The sequence below is a fragment of the Nomascus leucogenys genome, chromosome 1a (genome assembly GCF_006542625.1).
Source record: "Nomascus leucogenys isolate Asia chromosome 1a, Asia_NLE_v1, whole genome shotgun sequence".
Taxonomy (NCBI): Eukaryota; Metazoa; Chordata; class Mammalia; order Primates; family Hylobatidae; genus Nomascus; species Nomascus leucogenys.
This window is the reverse complement of record NC_044381.1, coordinates 9,428,014-9,446,827: the sequence shown is the minus strand read 5'-3', so window position 1 is coordinate 9,446,827 and position 18,814 is coordinate 9,428,014. Positions and strand designations below refer to the sequence as shown.

At 38.2% G+C, this 18,814-nt stretch overlaps 1 protein-coding gene across 37 annotated transcripts in view; it reads left to right on the top strand.

The window, feature by feature from the left end:
* PTPRD (protein tyrosine phosphatase receptor type D) overlaps window positions 1-18,814 on the top strand; it is a 2,318,035-nt gene that overhangs the window by 1,974,741 nt on the left and 324,480 nt on the right. For all 37 annotated transcript variants that reach the window (XM_030814138.1, XM_030813761.1, XM_030813755.1 and 34 more), the window contains one exon: window positions 15,649-15,794. In XM_030814138.1, the coding sequence (XP_030669998.1) occupies window positions 15,649-15,794 (146 nt within the window). The remainder of the gene's footprint in view (window positions 1-15,648; window positions 15,795-18,814) is intronic.

Sequence of the window (18,814 nt, the reverse complement as noted above, 5' to 3'; positions counted from 1 at the left end):
GCCACAGCTTCTGTTTATGCTGTGAACAATAGCCGTGTGCCAGGGCAGTAATTATTGGTTGATTTTCCTTCTAAAATAAGTGTCCTAATAATTTGTCATAAAACCAACTTAAATTGCTCTGATGTTGCCTGCAATAGTTAAATCAGGGGAAAAAGAGAAAAAAGGAAAAAGAAAAATCCACCACCAGAAGTGTTTCAGTTTATTTCGGCATGCATTCTATATTGGTAAATAGTGTCATTAAAATCTCATTTGCAGGTTTTTCAAAAAGTTTATTTCTGTGTGGGAAAATCCTTTGTTTTCTTACCTAATACCCTGAGCTGTAAATTAGAGGATCGGGGAAAAAGTTAGTTGGCAAATAAAGGTCCTTACTCTCTGTGCTCCTTTGGAAAGCCTCCCATATTCCTGGGGCTCAGATAATGTGTTTCTCTAGAAAAGCATGCATAATCTGCACTGAAATGAGCTGCTACCAGGGTCTGCACTGCCTGGGGATACAAATTAGGGGCTTGATATTTGAAAAGTAATCCAACCGAAAATTGTTTCAAGAATATTCGTGTAGTGTTACCTTGTGTCTGTAGTGCCAAGTGTTACCCAAGTTCTCTTACCAGGAGAGGTGAAATGCATATTTATGTTCACAAATTTAATGCCGTTTGGAAAAAGGTAACAAAAAGATTGGCCAAAACATAACAGATTTCAGTGAGGGAGAAAAAATGGCCCTTCCCCCTCTTTGTGTTGATTTTCTAAATTTGTAGTGTGTATGTGTTTCAGTTCACAGAAGGCAAGAATGAAACATTTTCTCCTCAGATTTAAAATGCTGTCATGGAAATGTTGATAGAGTTATTTTACAGAGATGTAGCTAGAAAGAAAAAAAAGCAAAAGAACTACATTATTGCGTTACACTGTGTTCCATCCAGAGCTCATTTTATTAAAGTTCTTTATAGGTTTATTTCCATCTACAAACCAAGGAATTGTACCCTAGCCTCTACCTGTGTGCCAGGTTCCAATTAACATCAATTTGAGTTCTCTGTGTGGACAGGGTTAGTTCATGGCCTTGGGTGATCATCTATTATTATCACTGCTTGCTTGTACATGCCTTCACAGCCCGAGCATAGAACCAGTTGTCATGCTTTCCATCTTTTGTACCCCCAAATAGCTCACTCGGGAGAATTTGTGAATGGGCGGGGCCAATGCATGGAAATGCAGAGAGAGATCCATCGTGGTTAGCAAGATTAAACACGGGGAGACATCTGCAGAACATTTTCTCATAACCAACTTGCATATATGAATATAGATTCTTTCTCGTCACTCTAAAAAAGAATTTGGATATTTTTGTAGAATTAATATGTAAAATAAATACCGTTTGGTTTCTTGCTACATGTGCTCAATTGGAAGTATACCAGAAAATAAGAATTTTAATATCCTACAAAATGTTATTGGTTCTAATGGTTACCTGATACTGAATGAGAATATTTGGAAGCCTGCAAATCATTGTCAAATACTTTTCAGCTTAGAGCTTTGGGTCTGCAGAGAAATGAATTAAAAAAAAAATGCTAAATTTAGTGAAAAATATCTGGAAGGGAAATAGACACATACCTAAAATTTCCATAGGACCAAAAATAATTATACTTGCTTTAAAAGGTATTGAATGCCTACAACATGTTAAGTATTGCACAAAATAAAACTGACATGAACCTTATAAACTTAGAATACGATCTCTGTCAGGGTATTGGTCTGAATGTGAATAATGCTGGGCATTTTTCAGTATATTTTTTAAGTCACTATTTTATTTGAAAAAACACTGGTGTATAGGCAAGTCAACTTTATTTTTTACTTTGCCTTTTATCTTTCCCGTTGTTCATCCATCACGTGTCCCCCCCTTTTTTTTTTTTTTTTTGAGGCAGAGTTTTTCGCTCTTTTTGCACAGGCTGGAGTGGAGTGGTACGATCTCGGCTCACCGCAACCCAGATTCAAGCGATTCTCCTGCCTCAGCCTCCCGAGTAGCTGGGATTACAGGCGTGCGCCACTGTGCCTGACTAATTTTGTATTTTTAGTAGAGACAGGGTTTCTCCATTTTGGTTAGGCTGGTCTCAAACTCCTGACCTCAGGTGATCCACCCACCTCAGCCTCCCAAAGTGCTAGGATTACAGGCGAGAACCACTGTGCCCAACCACATATCCACATTCTTATTAATAAGTAGCCCTTGCTGAGTGTGGGCTTATGCCTGTAATCCCAGCACTTTGGGAGACTGAGGCCAGAGGATCCCTTGAGCCCAGGAATTTGAGACCAGTCTGGGCAACATAGCGAGACCCCATCTCTACAAAACATTTTAAAAATAGCATGGTGTTGTGGCATGTGCCTGTAGTCCTCGCTACTCAGGAGGTTGAGCTGGGAGGATGGCTTGAGCCCAGGAGGTTGAGGCTGCAGTGAACCCTGATTATGCAACTGCAGTCCAGCCTGGGCAACAGAGTAAAACCCTGTCTCAACAAAAAAACAAATTAAAACATTAAAAAAAATAGCCCTTAAAGTAAAATGTTGTGTACCAAGAAAGTATTTTTAAATAGCCAAATATTTAAGCATCTTATCATTGGAATCATCTAATATTTTAAAAGTCATAATATTTAGAAGATAATATTAATTATAGACTTTCTTTAGGAAATATGTATTGTAAAACTCTATTCTATAATTAATACAATCTTTGTAATAAAAACTCAGGCAAATCACTTTCCATTGTATTTTGTGCTACATGAAACATTTTTGTTATGTATCAAAATTGTGTATCTATAAAAATGTTTTTTTGTCTACAAAGATTTCTTACAATACACTTCTACATTTCTCCAGTGAATACAATCAAACATCATTTTAAATCTGTTTTATTACTCATTGAAAGTATCTGCGTGTGTACACACACATATCCCTTCTGTGTTATAGCTACTTTGGGGATATAGTAGCTACTTTCACTTCCCAAAGTGTCTTGCCAACTTAACCAGTGTGCAGTTGATAGATGAGAAGTTGTGGTCAGCTTATTCCTATAAGATGGATCTATCTTAAAAGAAATGGTCTATGTTTTTGTCAGTTGTGGTAATACCTCACTTTGGTTGGAAGGCAAGCGTTACAGAAATTCACATTGGCTCAAAGCCTTTCAGCCCATACAGTGACACCAGTAGATCTTCTCTTTGTGGAACTGGTTTACTACTGTTTCTAAAGTGAAGCTAGTACAGTTCATCACACTAGTTCCTCTTAAAAATTCACGTAGTTGATACACTGCAAATATTGTATAGAAGAAGTGGCAGGAGTTTGACATAAAATTGGGAAAGATGGCATTGTTCTTTGTTTATTTTTCTCTTTCTTTCCCACTTCAGTTTTTTTTGTTTGTTTGTTTGTTTTCTTTTTTTTTTTTTTTTTTGAGACGGAGTCTCGCTGTGTCGCCCAGGCTGGAGTACAGTGGCGCAATCTCGGCTCCCTGCAAGCTCCGCCTCCCGGGTTCACGCCATTCTCCTGCCTCAGCCTCTCCGAGTAGCTGGGGCTACAGGCGCCCGCCACCACGCCCGGCTAATTTTTTGTATTTTTAGTAGAGACGGGGTTTCACCGTGGTCTCGATCTCCTGACCTCATGATCCGCCCACCTCGGCCTCCCAAAGTGCTGGGATTACAAGCGTGAGCCACCGCGCCCGGCCTCCCACTTCAGTTTTATCCGCTCTCACGTTCCTTTTCAAATAAGCCAGTTACCTTTCCTGTGTGATCCAATTTGCAGGTACATGATAAACAGCAGGTTAGAATAGAGAATAAATGATTATTTTTTATGATGATCAGCACATCTAATGTGATAAATTAAGATTAATGGGTAAATTAGCAGTGGAGGATGTAAATGAATCTGCTTTGAAAACTAACTCTACAAAAAGATGCTAAAGCATTGGTAGAGGTTCTTTTTGGTCAAATAGTTTGTCTATATTAAATGGCTTCCTGAGTAAGTTACCACTTAAAGGAAATATGAAAAAAGCTGATAAGTATTGTGTCATTTGCCTACATCTCTGCAGAATGAGCCTGGGAGATTGTATGTAATGCATAACTTTCTCATCTGTTTCAGGATAAGGGCCTTTTATCACTCTATTGAACAAAACAGATGCACAGTCTGAGTATTTTGAATACATAAATAGGTAGTAAGCAAACCTAGAGGCTTAATGTGGAAGATGTTAAGTGAATGTCTAAATGGTGTTGCTGATAACACGTTTTCATTAAGAATGCATGGCTATGGCATAAGGAATGGTAAGAATGACTTCACAGATTTTGTCTACGAGTGATTCAAGACCACTTAGGCCATCTTCTTGAAATTTATGTCACTAAGCCAGTGGTTATTTTGAGTGTCTTACACCAAAACGGATGGCCAGCCTTACTAAGCACATCAATAGTTCAGGAAGTTTTATTGCCCGGGCACACAGAACATAGGTGATTGTTTGTTTTTGTCATAATATCCCATGACTGTTTATTAAATAAAAAGTTATGATGGTGAGATAATGCAATTTTCACTGCTGTAAAACACGTGTTTATGATCCAGGTATTATTATACCTTGAAATATGACAAATTTCCCTCAAACATTGGAACATACCATTTCCACTTTTCTGCTCTGACCCATGCTGTGGTCTTCATGCATGTGTATTGTCCTGTTGTAATATGCATGCTTGTGTTGTGAATAGCAGAAACTGGGATTGCATGCTGTTCTGGAATGTGAAATAATCCCAGGTGAGATCAGAGACGTTGAAGGCAACTGGCAGGGAAGTCCCATGGTGGCAACTGGGATGGAGGAATGGGGATGATGCTAGAGCTAGAAGGTTGGTCAGCTGTGCTAATGGTCTATGAACATTTACTGGTTGCTTAGTATGTATGTGGACATTGTGCCAAATGTTTGCAATTTATGATTTTGGACAGTGGATAAAAATATGGCCAATGATAAAGTATTAAGTTATAGCTTTAGCAGTGGTCTAGGTAATTGGACATTCTGATACATTGCTGCTATGAATATATGAATTATTTTAAAAGTATAATTTGTTAAATATATCACAAGCCTTAAAAATATACTTTTTTGTATTCAGTAATTTTACATACAGGAATAATCACATATAGGAATTACATATATGTGCAAAGATATGATTACAAAAAAGTTTTGAAGTCTTTTTCTGATTGAAATAGCAGAAACAACCTAAATGTTTAACAATAAATTTAAATGTAATCTTTTCTCTTTATAATATAAACATCATGAATTTATTTGTGGTCATAAAAGATATTCACAGTATATTCTAAATGAAACATTGGTTACAAAATAATGATACAATATAACCTCTTTCTTGTTAAAAAATATGTAAAATAAGCATGGAAAATTCTTAAAAGTTATTCATCAAGGTGATCACCATTAGAATGTCTCCTTTCAACTCATGTATATTTTCTAATTTATAATAAATATGTACAATTAGAACAGTAAAGTCATTTTACTTAAGTAAAAACACAAAAGGTGGTAGAGGGGAGGAGAGCTCTGTGATGACAATGAGGTGGAATGATATTCATAAAAGAGAAAAGACTCATCGCATTATATTATGCTTCATCTAAACTTCAGTCCTATGATGATACACATGAATCTGTAATCTGGCTGTGCTACATTTGCCAGCTTAGGGCTTCGCATGGATCTATTCGTCTCCCACTATGTCATATCGATGTATTGCAATGGCAATGTATGTCACATAGACTTTGTTTTCCATAGCTGATTTGCCAAGCTATAAGCAAATGTATGTTTAATAGAGGTGCAAAAATCATATTTACAATATTATTATCCATCCTAAATACTCAAAAGTGTATAGTCCAGGATTAGGGGATAGTATCTGGCAGAGCCTTTACCAAGCTCATGTATGCATTGAAACTATGTGCTGGATATGGTTGGGAGTTATAAGACTTCATAGATGACCAGGGGCATGTATAATTTTCTCAAGGTTCTATGAATGTGAAAGGGGAGAAAACACATGTGCTTAAAATAACTATTATGAAATATAGACTGTTGTGATTCATAAAAGATACAGAAAGTGTGATAGGGGAGTCTAAAGGATGGTACATTTCATCTAGATGGGGAGGGTCAAAGAAGGCTTCCGAGGACTTAATTTAGAATTGAAAAATGTGGGTAAATTCTGTAAATTCAAAAGTGGGAAAGAAGGCATTTTATATGAGGGAACATCCTGTACTGAGGCATCGAGATGAGAGAATTTTAGGTTCTCCATGGGCAATGGTAGAAATGTATTTGGGAAAATAGATTGACAGCAGCTCTGAAATATCTTAAAGGCCAAACAGTATTTCTGGTGTTAGTTTGCAGGAGTAAGCTATTAAAGTTTGTTTATTATTTTTTGAGTGGAAAAAAGCTGTAGTCACAGATGTGTTAGAAAACAAAACTCCAAGAATGAAAAGGGAAAACAAAAGAAGGATCCATAGTAAAGTTTAATACTGATTATCGAGATGAAGCACCTGAAGTGAGAGTTACCAGATGGGAAGCTATGGATATCATGGCATCATTCAGTAATTCTCAATCCTGGTTGCATGTTGGAATTTTCTGGAAATTACCCAGTCCCATGCACTGTTTTCTGTTTTAGTTGATTTAGGGTGGGGTTCAGGTACCTGTAGCTTTTTTTTTTTTTTTTTTTTTCTCTTAGGACTCCCAGGTGCTTCTAATGTCCAGTTTAGGAGCGAACCATGGCCATTGTTTTTGGGTACAAAAAAGAGGGACAAGACATATTAGTGATAAATCAATAGAACTTAATAATTGGTAGTGGGGGCAAAGGAGAAGGCAGAAGAGGAGGCTGAGGCTGTTAGGTGGGGTCTATGGGAGAGTGAATATGCCAAAAACAGAAACGAATACTCAGTAAGAGGAGAGGGACTGGGAAGGCAAATGACGTGGTATATTTTCAACACAACAATTTTGAGATGCTGGAAGGTAATCTTTCAAGCAGTTAGAAATAAGAAGCTAACGTTGATAGAAAGTTCAAGTGGCTGGATAATCTTTTCACTAAATTAAATCTATTCTTCCTCTCTTCATTTGTTGCTTCCCTTTCTTCTTCTCTCTCCTTTTCTGTTCCCGTCAGTGTGCCTATCAGCCCTTTGACAAATTAAATACTGGTAGTCATACAGAGGCATAGATATCTATCTACCAGGTGGGAAATGCCTTAATAGTCATTCTAAAGGAATTGAGAGTTGAGGCCTAAATAAAATTAATGGTATAGACATGCATAGAAATATGTCATTGAAGTGTCTTGAAAGGGAAGAGAGCTAATCAGTGTCAAGAACTGTATTGAGGTATTTGTGTTTTTAAATCATCAGCAAATTGAATGTATAAGTAAAATAATACTAAAGTAGCCTACCATGCTAAACTTGGAATTTGGGTGATTTGTTTGTGAATTTTCTGACATTGATTTTTGTCTGTTGGTCAGACATCGTAATCTCTGATTTCTATTGGATCCTGGGATGATATTACACTTTAAGAGAACTTTTATATACAGCATATTCTGGGTGAAGTTTCTCACTTAATTAGTGAAAAATAATTACTTTAGTATGGCACAAAGAACTTGCCAATCCCTGGAGAAGACAATCAGTTTGCATTTTATAGTTACATAAAAGATATTTCAAAATATTTAATAAATTGTGATGTATTTTCTGTGCAGTCTTTATAATTTTCTAGCTTGTAATTTGGCACAGTGAAAATATTAGTGTTACAAGATCTTTGGGGTGTTATTTTCCTGGCCAGAAACCTCTGTGGCCGGTGGCACCTTTATCCAAGTTTTGCTCAGGCCCACTGGGCTTGTTCTGCCCACTTGGCCTGGCAGGCTGCACTCGGCTCACACTGCCGGTCTGGATCCCATGTCTCCAAGGGAGACTGTGAGTCAGGCATGGAATGGCAAGGGGTGTGTGAGTGAACGTGGGGTCTGGCCACTGCACAGTCAGACATGTTGGCCACTGCCATGGGGTGGGCAGTTCCGGGTGCCAGTATGGCTGCCGGTTCTCTGTGAGGCAGCTGTTGGACCAGGTGCACCACAGGCAGCTTCCCTGGCTGGCACTGGGGAATGCAGTGGCACCTGGAAACTTGGAAACAACAGGAACCACTAGGCCCCAAAGAGTGAGTCACAGCCCTGGCTTGGGGAGCTCCCGGGTCTGAGGTCCTCAAAGGGCCACAGCCCTTCTCTCCTTCTCTTCATCTGCAACGTGGTGAGCAAGGGGCATGTTTCAGACCTGTTTGTGTTACAGCTCTTTTAGCCTTGCCAGTTGGCTGGTCCCGAGTTCTTGTCCTGTGACCAGGAAGAATGAGGTATGCAGACAAGTGGAGGATGAACAAGATGAAGAAGAGCCTTACTGAGCAATAGGAAAGCTCAGAGGAGACCCGTAGTGGGCATCTTCTCTCCATCTCAAGGTGTCCTGATGAATGTTCAGCTCCTGGCAGAGAGGATAGCTCCTTTCTGTTAGGCAGGCCGCCCGGAGTGTTCACCTCCCAGCAGAGAGGGTAGCTTCTCTCTGTTAAGCAAGTCCTCTCAACAAGTGTTCAGTTCTCATCAGAGAGGGTAGCTCCTCTCTGCAGCTGGTCATCCCAGCAAGTGTTCAGCTAACAACAGAGAGAGTCGTGCCTTTTTGCAGCTGGTTGTCCCATCATCTGCTTTGCTGTGGCTGAGCCCGGAACTTTTATGGGCCTCAGAGGGGAGGAAGTGCATGCCAGCTGGTCCATGGGCAGTCATGGGCGGTCCCAGAAAAGGCACCACCAGTTCCCGCTATGGTCTGTGGGGCTGACAGCCCAGCACTCAGACTTCAGGCCCTCCCTGGCCTGAAGGTGGGACCTCATCGGATCCATCCCCTTTTGCCCAGGAGCCTGTCTGCCTCCTGCCACCAACTATGGCACCCAGGCTGCTCACACCAAGGGGCATCAGCAGGCCCTGAGCTACGCTCAGCTCCCCACTTGGCTTCCCCTCCACCCTTGTCCGTGCCCAAAGTCTGGGGGTGCTGAGGTGGCAAGGGGCTGGTATGTCAGTGCTGCCCCAGCATGTGCACACTCAGTCAGGCTGACAGCACCTGGGCTTGGCCTCAACTCTGCTCTGAGATCAGAGCTGCGAGCAGTGGTGGCAGGAGCAGCTGCAGAGGCAGCAGTGGTGGTGGTGGGACCCCTATGCCCCACGTCCCCGAGGCAGCCCACCTGCAGCCAGTGCGATGGCAGTGGCTGCTCCACATGGCCTGCTGCTGCTGCCATCGTGAGGGGTTCACAATTAGATTAGAAGTTCGCTCACTCTTAACCTCAGTGACTCCTCCTTGCTGTCTTTTCATATTTTTTCCTTCCTTCCTTTCTTTCTTCCTGGCTGCCTTCCTTCCTTCCCTCCCTGCCTTCCTAATACCTATATTACTAAAAAGCTTTCTATAAATCTATAAAATAGGAGTAATGATAGCATCTTGCAAGACTGTTTGAAAATACCGTATGTAAGATATATGAAACATTTAGTCTAGTGCATGGAACTCAAGGAGCAGTTATGTCTTTATTCCATTCTAAAGTATATTGCTTCTTAAATCAGTTTTAAGACTAACAGGTTGTTTTGGCAGCTGTATTTAAAAAGAAATACCATAAACAATTTTTTTAAAAGTCTGTTTGATTTTGAAGATCTATCCTGACCACAGATGTCAACAGGTGACCCTGTTCAAATTTCATGTGACAGATTCAGTGTCCCCACAGGCCCTGGTTCATGTAGAACTTCTGCTATGGAGGCTGGGCGTGGTGGCTCACGCTTGTAATCCCAGCACTTTGGGAGGCCGAGGCGGGCGGATCACGAGGTCAGGAGATTGAGACCACGGTGAAACCCCGTCTCTACTAAAAATACAAAAAAATTAGCCAGGCGTGGTGGCAGGCGCCTGTAGTCCCAGCTACTCGGAGAGGCTGAGGCAGGAGAATGGCCTGAACCCATGAGGCTGAGCTTGCAGTGAGCCGAGATTGTGCCACTGCACTCCAGCCTGGGCGACAGAGTGAGACTCCGTCTCAAAAAAAAAAAAAAAAAAAAAATTTTAAGTACATTGTTATGACAAATAGCCCTTTAAAAACAAAACTCTGTATTTAAGGAAATGTTAATCAGTTAAAAGAAACAAAGCCAATTAGTTACATGCTGTTAGTTTTGTTCCCCATGCGGCATATTTTCTTGATGTCCACAGAAGCAGCTTATTAATTAGAATTAAATTAGACAAATGGCATCCTCATTTTGTCTCTTCACTTTTGTAGCATGTGATCCTTTCTATGAATCTGTTTTAAGTGATTCTCAGTTGGCCAATCATATACCTCAACCCTAAGTTATCTACTTAACCTTTAAGAATTTCTCTTAAATTAAAAAAAAAAAAAGAATTTCTCATAAATTGCATTCATCTATGGATGTTACTGGTGGACTTCAATGGCCCTCCCCCATTTATGTCTAGTACTGCTTAGTATAGTGTACCAAAGGGAGGATTTTGTCCTCAGCACAGCAGTTTGTTAAGGATGGACAAAAGCAGTTTGCTGGTCTTGGTTGGTTCTCTCACCTACATTTAATAGCTATAAGTGCACATTGAGCTCATCACCTTGTCTTCAGAGTGCCCAGCAACTTGAAACATGATATGGCATCCAAATATTAGAACCATTAGGTTCAAAGATCTGTGCATTGGTTAGACTTTAAGAAACAATCTAACTTCTTAAAAGCAAAAATCAGTGTGCAGTTTGTGGCTCCTCCTGAGCTGTATAGCAAATAATAATCTACTAAATTCCAGGAGCTATGGCCTGTGTTGTGAATGCATCCTGAGAATGTACAGTCTTTGAAAACGGCAAGCGAGCCTGGCAGACACATTCTAGAATATTAGCCATATCTCTGTTCTGACGCATATGCATGCGTAGCTTCTCTACTTTCCATTTAGAAAATAGACTTTCTGGGTTGAACAGTAATTTGACCTGTGCAGTACCTGGCATTAGTTTAATAAAAGATCATACTCCTCACTTGTCAAAACCAACTTGAGCACAAATGCATTTTGCAAAGTACAGCATTGGCAGCTTCAGGTAGATGGCAATGGTGATTAGCTACAGCAGTAATGGAAGGATACCTCTCTAAATAATGGTGACTGGAAAGTTCTAATGCCTTTCTCCCCATCTTTATACCTTGATATTTCTTTTTTTTGTAGACTAACTATAATACTGATGGTTGTATCTCATGGGATAAAAATGGAGATTTTCATGATTCAAATCTTAGTCCGTCCTATGTTGTGACTTTTTAGTAGACACCCTTGTTTTATGCTTTATTTGAATTCTCTTCCCTTTCTTCCCATCTTCAGAGCATGGCTTAAATTTGGACAATATCCATGACAAAATAAGGCAGACGATTCATCTTGTTCCTTTTATTAAACTGAGATACGGAGAAGGGAAGTGGGTGATGTGTATTGTTATGTCCCTCTGAGAATAAAGATTTTTACTTGCCTCAAGCATTTATTGGGGTTATTAAGTTTAGTCTTCTCTCTACCTCATATCTTTCCTTTGGCTGGCTGCCTAGCATTGACAGACACTATCTGAGAGTTTGACCAGCAAAAATGATTATATATGCACCACCCATGCTTAGTGAAAGGATTTTACTATATTATCTTGAGTCTTACTTTGTATCATAGGATGGTGACATATATCCTTTTTGTTGTTTGGATCTTGTGGGCGAATCTAGAAAAATCGACATTGGTTCCCATAGGAAAGTCATGATTTTCTTGTCAGTGAGACCAGTGTCTTTCATATATATATATATATATATATATATATATGTATTTTTTTTTTTTTACAAAATTTCTGTGTAAAAGCCCCTGAAATTATTTAACAGTAGTGTGATCAATTTTATTTTCTTGTTTTCAAAGAATAAATTTAAGGGCCCTTTTCAGTTTTTGTTTTTTGTTTTTTTTTTTTAAGAATATCAAGTCAATACAGTGGTAGGATTTAGAAAAATGGTTCCAGATCCTAAAACAGATTCTAACTGGTTATTTTAATAAGTTTACCACAGTTCAGTAGGTTAATTTCATTACTTGACTTGGTCTCCAGAAATAAAATCCTACAGTAGCATCCAATGGTCATTTCTTTGTCTTTTCTTTAAATTTTTTATTTTTGAGATGGAGTTTCATTCTTGTCACCCAGGTTGGAGTGCAGTGGCGCAATCTTGGCTCACTGCAACCTCTGCCTCCTGGATGGCATATTTTTATACTTGTCAATATTACACGAAAACTTCTCTGTGTGTCATGATGGCTCACACTTGTAATTCCAGCACTTTGTAAGGCCGAGGCGGAAGGATCCTTGAGCCCTGGAGTTCAAGACATGCTGAACAACATAAGGAGACCCCACGTCTACAAATAATAAAAACGTTACCCAGGCATGGTGGTATGTGGTTGTGCTCCCAGCTACTCTGGATGCTAAGGTGGGAGGACTGACTGAGCCTGGGAGGTTGAAGCTGCAGTTAACTTTGATCGTGCCACTGCACTGAAGCCTGAATGACAGAGCAAGACCCTGTCTCAAAAAACAAACAACTTCAATGCCTGACCAGAAAACAAAGATAAATGAGACACATACCTGGAAAACATTGAAATGGTACTCATACCTATTCTCCAAACGTATGGGAATTTTATCTCTCTGCACTCCATTTAGAAATAAGATTTCTATGTTTAATTTGACTTGTCCTCACCCACCGGTTATTTCCAGATGAGCTTTCTAATTTAGGTCCTTACATGGCAGCAGGACAGACGAAGCACTTACCCAAGCATCCATTGCCTACTTGCAGATTGTCGGAATTGCCAACTCTTCTTCATTCTTTGGGTTAAGAAATACAACAGTATCCCTTAAAAAATATCCAGATGCAGGGAAAAGGGTATCCTACTTCTAGTTTTCTTTAATTTCTAATATAGTGCACACTCATTTTATGCAACGGCCCTTCAATGTATTCACATGTTCTTGCAAGAAATTTCAAACCAGAACTTAAATGGGAAGCTGGGCTCTTACAATGGATTTTCCTTCCCAGTTGACAGTTTTTAGACTATGGACAAGAAAAGGAAGGTAGCTAAAAACGACAGTATTATACCATTTAATACAGCAATCCATTTTGTTTTTCTAGGGAAATTCTCTAGAAATTTTAATTGCATAATTATAATTTCTCCATTGGTTACTGACAAGCAAGTAGTTATTATCAATTTGCATTGTTTGAAACAGCAGAAAGATAAATATAAGAACTTGTAATATATTTTTCATTTGTCTCCAGAAAAGTGACATCAATGTACAGTGTTTTGTAATCCTCTCACTGTTAGTCAATTTTAAATTATTTTGAGGCCAGGCGTGGTGGCTCACGCCTGTAATCCCAGCACTTTGGGAGGCCAAGGCAGGTGGATCATGAGGTGAAGAGATTGAGACCCTTCTGGCCAACGTGGTCAAACTCTGTCTCTACTAAAAATACAAAAATTAGCTGGGCGTGGTGGTACACACCTGTAGTCCTAGCTATTTGGGAGGCTGAGGCAGGAGAATCGCTTGAACCTGGGTGGTGGAGGTTGCAGTGAGTCGAGGTTGTACCACTGCACTCCAGCCTGGCGACAGAGTGAGACTCCATCTAAAAAATATATATAAATAAATAAAAATAAAAATGAATAAAAAGTAAAATTATTTTAAGTACTTCCTACAGCTCCTAGTAATCATCTAGTCTGTATTGCTACACCGAGATGCTACAGGTTATGATATCTAGCAGGGTTGTTAGAGGCTGTTTTGCTTTCCTAATATTTTTGAACATAAGCAGGCCCCCAGTTCCAGGATCACCAACAAGTTGAATTTGCTGATGAGGTGGAAATTCATTCTCCAGGACCAGCATTGCAAATATGCCTCTCCTAAACTTCCCTCCTTCGGAAAAATATATAAAGCTAGGAAACCTTGAAACTGGAAGCGATTTCTGCAAATTAATTTATTTCTTATGTCATAGTTTTGTAATTTTTGTAAATTAATGTATTTCATATGTCATACCAAGAAATGGTAAAGTTACATGATTTTTTTTCCTCCAAGATTATCCATATATGTAATGGTGGAGCTTAGATAGGAATCCAGCTTTCTTGACTCCAAGAAAACCCGAGTCAGAGCACACCGTTCAAGCCAATGGGAACACCATGTGGGAAACGTGAAATCAATACAGAGAAGATACTGGTGATGAGCCAAGAAGAACGAACTTTGTTATGACTTTTTTTCTTTTTTATAATCCGAGGATTGTTTTCAAAATCAATTTTAGCTATGGTTATTTAAAACCACTTTTCAATGACATGTAACTAGAACACAGTAGGAGAGAAGAGAAAATCTGTAACAGGGATTAGAAATTAAAAAAAAAAAAAAGAAGGAACAGCAAAATGTTTTGGGGGCTTTAAAACATTTTCAACCAGAACATAATTGTAACAACTCAAGGAAGTATAAAAGATGGAAAGCAGTTCGAGAAATAATTAAAATACCTCCTCCTGAACACCATTATTAGTGTTTTCATTTACTTTGTTCAATCTTTGTGTGTGTGTGCATTTTTCATTATCTGCTATCCCCACAAATAACTCTATCATATGCTTTTGTGGCTTATTATTGCATCATAAGCTTTTCTCATGTGATATGATACAGATTGTATAACACTTACTACTTGTATGATGTTCCATCTTCATGCCATAGTTTATTTCACTGTGACAGAAATCCCATACTGTTTAATGTTTCAACTACTTATACTCTTTTGCCAAACAAATGTGATATGATGAATATCTTTGTGCATATTCATTTACATTTTATATCATCCTTGTATGATAGCTATCTAGATCTTGAAATACAAGATGAAAAGTAAGTAAGTTTTTTAAGGAAAGAGGAAGAATGTTAGGAACATTTAAAGGAGCTGGAGGATGTTGAACAAGCTTCCAGTGTCTATCCTTCTAGCCTTAGTAATCTTTAAGTCTACATCTTTGTATAAAAAAATCCTTTGCTTTGCTATGACTTCGGAGGCTTCTTGACTCATCTTCTTATATGCAAATTGTGGAGCTAAGTTTCAAGTAAGACAGCTTACAATATCTGGGTTAGAGAGTCACTTTACCATTTTCCCCTATTTCTATTTCTTGCGAAACCTTTTAATTCAGGGCTATATTTCTTGTCTCTTTAAAATTTCCTAGCATTTCTCTTAAATGTCACTAATTTTAATAGCTCAGCAGTGGCATTGCTGCTTTCTGGCAGTGTCCTGATAGTGGCATCAAAGCAAGCGCTAAAATTTTACCCACTTTGATTGATGAGCTCATTTTGTTACAGAGGACAAATTGGATTTTTTTATATACTGATAATAAAAATTAATGTGTGATGTTGCTTTTCGGATGTTATTGGATCTCTACCTTAATACAGATTTCAGCAATAAAAGCACTAATAGATAACTTGACCAGAAAGTTACCTCCTTCCCCTTTAAACTACCCTCAAAAGTAAAAGATGCTTTTTTAATTTTGTAATCCTATAGCGCATTGTAAAAATGTATGTCTTGATGGCGGTGTGGTTGAGGATGGTGGGGAGAGCAGCAGTAGTAGGATAATGGTCTGCATTTCAGTTTTCAATTTAACTGTGATGTTTATTTTTTATTTTAGCACCTCCAAGATTTACACGAACACCTGTTGATCAGACAGGGGTCTCTGGCGGAGTTGCCTCTTTCATCTGCCAAGCTACGGGAGACCCAAGACCTAAAATTGTCTGGAACAAAAAAGGAAAGAAAGTCAGCAATCAGAGATTTGAGGTATTAGGTCCATTGTTCTGTTTCTCTGGGGGAAGAATGTATCTGCTCTGTCTTTGGTTTCTATGTTACTTGCTTGCTTTACTCTGATAAAAGGTGTCACTGATATATGGTTTTCCTTACATTGCAAGTGATGGAAAATATAACTCTAAATGGCTTTTTAAAAAGGAAATTTGGGGGTTCAAGGGCTGATTTTTGTTTCTACTTGTGCCAGGGCTCAATAGTATTCCTAGGATTAGTCTGTCAGTTTCATCCCCAGGTTGCAAGATAGAGCTCTGCATCCTCACAGGACCACGTCTGTAGGATGTATGAAAGCTTGTCTCTTCCAGAAACCTCTCATCCCATTGGCTCCCATTACGTCACTTGTGCATCCCTGAGACAATTTGTGTGGATAGATGGACAGTGTAGCCTACATAATTTAAGCCAATCAGAATCTATTTCTGTCCTGGGAATGAGGACAGTCCCATCCAATTCCATGGCTTAGAATGAAAGAGCAGAATTTTCCCAAAGGAAATTTAAATCCTCGTTACCAAGAAGAATGGGAATGGATGCTGAGCAGCAAATGAAGTGGTCCACTGCCCGTCACACCTGTGTTTTACAAATAGTGTGAACTAGAATGAGAAATTTGTTCCAGTGTTTTAAAATACCATTCTGAAAGAAACACACCTGAACAGGTTGATATTGCAGAGAAACCTATCGAAGAAGTTGGTTTTCTTTATTCAAGATAGCTCAGTGCACCGAAGATGGTGAAACATAAATCAGAGATTGTTTTATTTGAGTGTTTGTGAGAAGGCTTATGGTTTAGAAATTTGCTCATTCTGGAGGAGAAATATAGGCAATAAGATATACAGAAAGCTACACAGATTATGGGCACACAGTAGCATGCCCATAATTTAAGACATGAGAAGGATAGCTTTAATTTTGGGGGCTACCAATAGCCCCAAACTGCCTGAAATTGTGAAATTCACCTCCCTTTTACCTGAGTTTCTAATCTCCTTCATGACCTAATTTACAGTTTGGCAGATTAAAGGCAATTTCTAGTTAAAAGAAATATAGCAACTACAAAATTCAGAATAATTTTATTTTACTTATTTTCATAGGAACTCACAGGGTGATCAGGGGTTCAGATGTATAGAGAACCTAATTAATTACAATGGCGAAATTAGAAATTTGCCATTGGAAATTGGGTTGTAGTTTACAAGTGAGAAGTTTAAAATTATGTCTGAAAATCAAATACTTGATTATTATTGAAATATAATTTATTTAAACACAAAAAATATCTTTAATATTTGGAAAATGTTTCCTGTGTCATGTAGAAAATAATGTATGTATGCATCTTTGCTGCACATTAAAAAAATTTTAAATGAAGTTAATTTTTTGTCAAGGAGAAGTTTGACATCACGCTTTCTAATGACAATGGCTCCTGACAAAATCATGTAACAAAAATTAAATTTAATACTAAATATTTCACAGCATGATCTCTGCTCAGTGCATAATTCCCCATAAGAGTCATATAAACACCTCTGGGGTAAATGAATTATTTTTACCCAAAGCAGCTTCATCAAACTGTATCAAGTCCTGGGTTGAAAATCTTTACTGTATTTAACACTAATATGTTATTATATATATCGTATATATAATATTATATATATGATATATATATTATTATATATCATATATATAATATTATATATACGATATATATAATATTATATATATTATATGATATATATAATATATCATATAATATATATGGTATTACTAGTCTATATGGCCCATGAGAGCAGTACATGTTGATTGTTTTTGCTCCCTCTTCTATCCCCAGTGCTAAGTATGGTGTCTGGTCCATGGCAGGCATGAAATCAATACTGGATATTTTCAAACTGGAAATTACATCACTGGCTTGTAATGTGTGGTATATTGTATGTTGTAAGAGGGTAGGTCTAAATCTAGGAAATAGTTCACAAATGTAAACATACAATGACATTTATTAAGAAGTTAGTCAACATTTAAATTGGTTTTGTAGTTGCTTTAACGTTTTCCTACACTAAATCATGAAATGATCATAAATAACTTTTTTTAAATTATGGAATGCTTAACAAAGCTTCCAATATGAAACTATGAAACTTTTCTCTCCTAAGATGCATAGTCGATTTATTTTAAAGTGTATGCTTTATAGAGTTGGAAATAAACTGTAGTGCATTGAGAAATGGGCCATTTTGAATATTTTTGTGAATTTTGAACAAAAATGGAATGCACAAAGATCAAAGTGGACATATTTTGAAAATATTAATGTCCTTCCTCTCTATGTTAATATACACATGCACACACAAAATCTGGAATTAAGCATCCCATAAATATGTATATGAGGCAATCTCAATTTATTCATAATTTAGGCACATGGGAATATTCGCAGTGAAATACAAGAAAAAAAGGCACAACTTCTCAGTGAACAGCTGAAGGAATGCAGCATAGTTATAGAAAAGACAGATAGAGGGCTCCATAATATTGTATACATATTTGTTGGTATCATCATTTTTTGTTTTTAAAGTGGTACTTGAATTAGCTAACAAGTACCTAGGATTATCAGTGTCACTAAACTGTTTCCAAGAAGAGTTCCTAATGATGGTGAATTCAGGCTTAGTGGTTAGGACATTAATTTTCTGCCCGGTGAAGCAAGCCTCCATTTTACAGCAAGAATGCTCTAAAAATGCAGAAAATGCTAAGCTAGAACAAATACTGGAATGATTTATGGCAAAATTAATGCACGCCATCAGGCTTTTGGGTTGTGAAAGCTGTCTCGCTGGCTGCCTAAGTACTAGATTTATGCAATTTCTTTTCATGGTTTGCCCATCTATACTGTTGAGGATGAGACAGTTTAAACCAGCAGAGCTATCTGTGGTGGCGTGCATTAATTCTTCACCTTACAGTCCCATTATTGAATGAATCCACATTTGTATATGTGCTGTGAGAGAAAGAATAATTTGAGAAGTTTATCCATCATAGCTGCAAGCCTCTTGCAA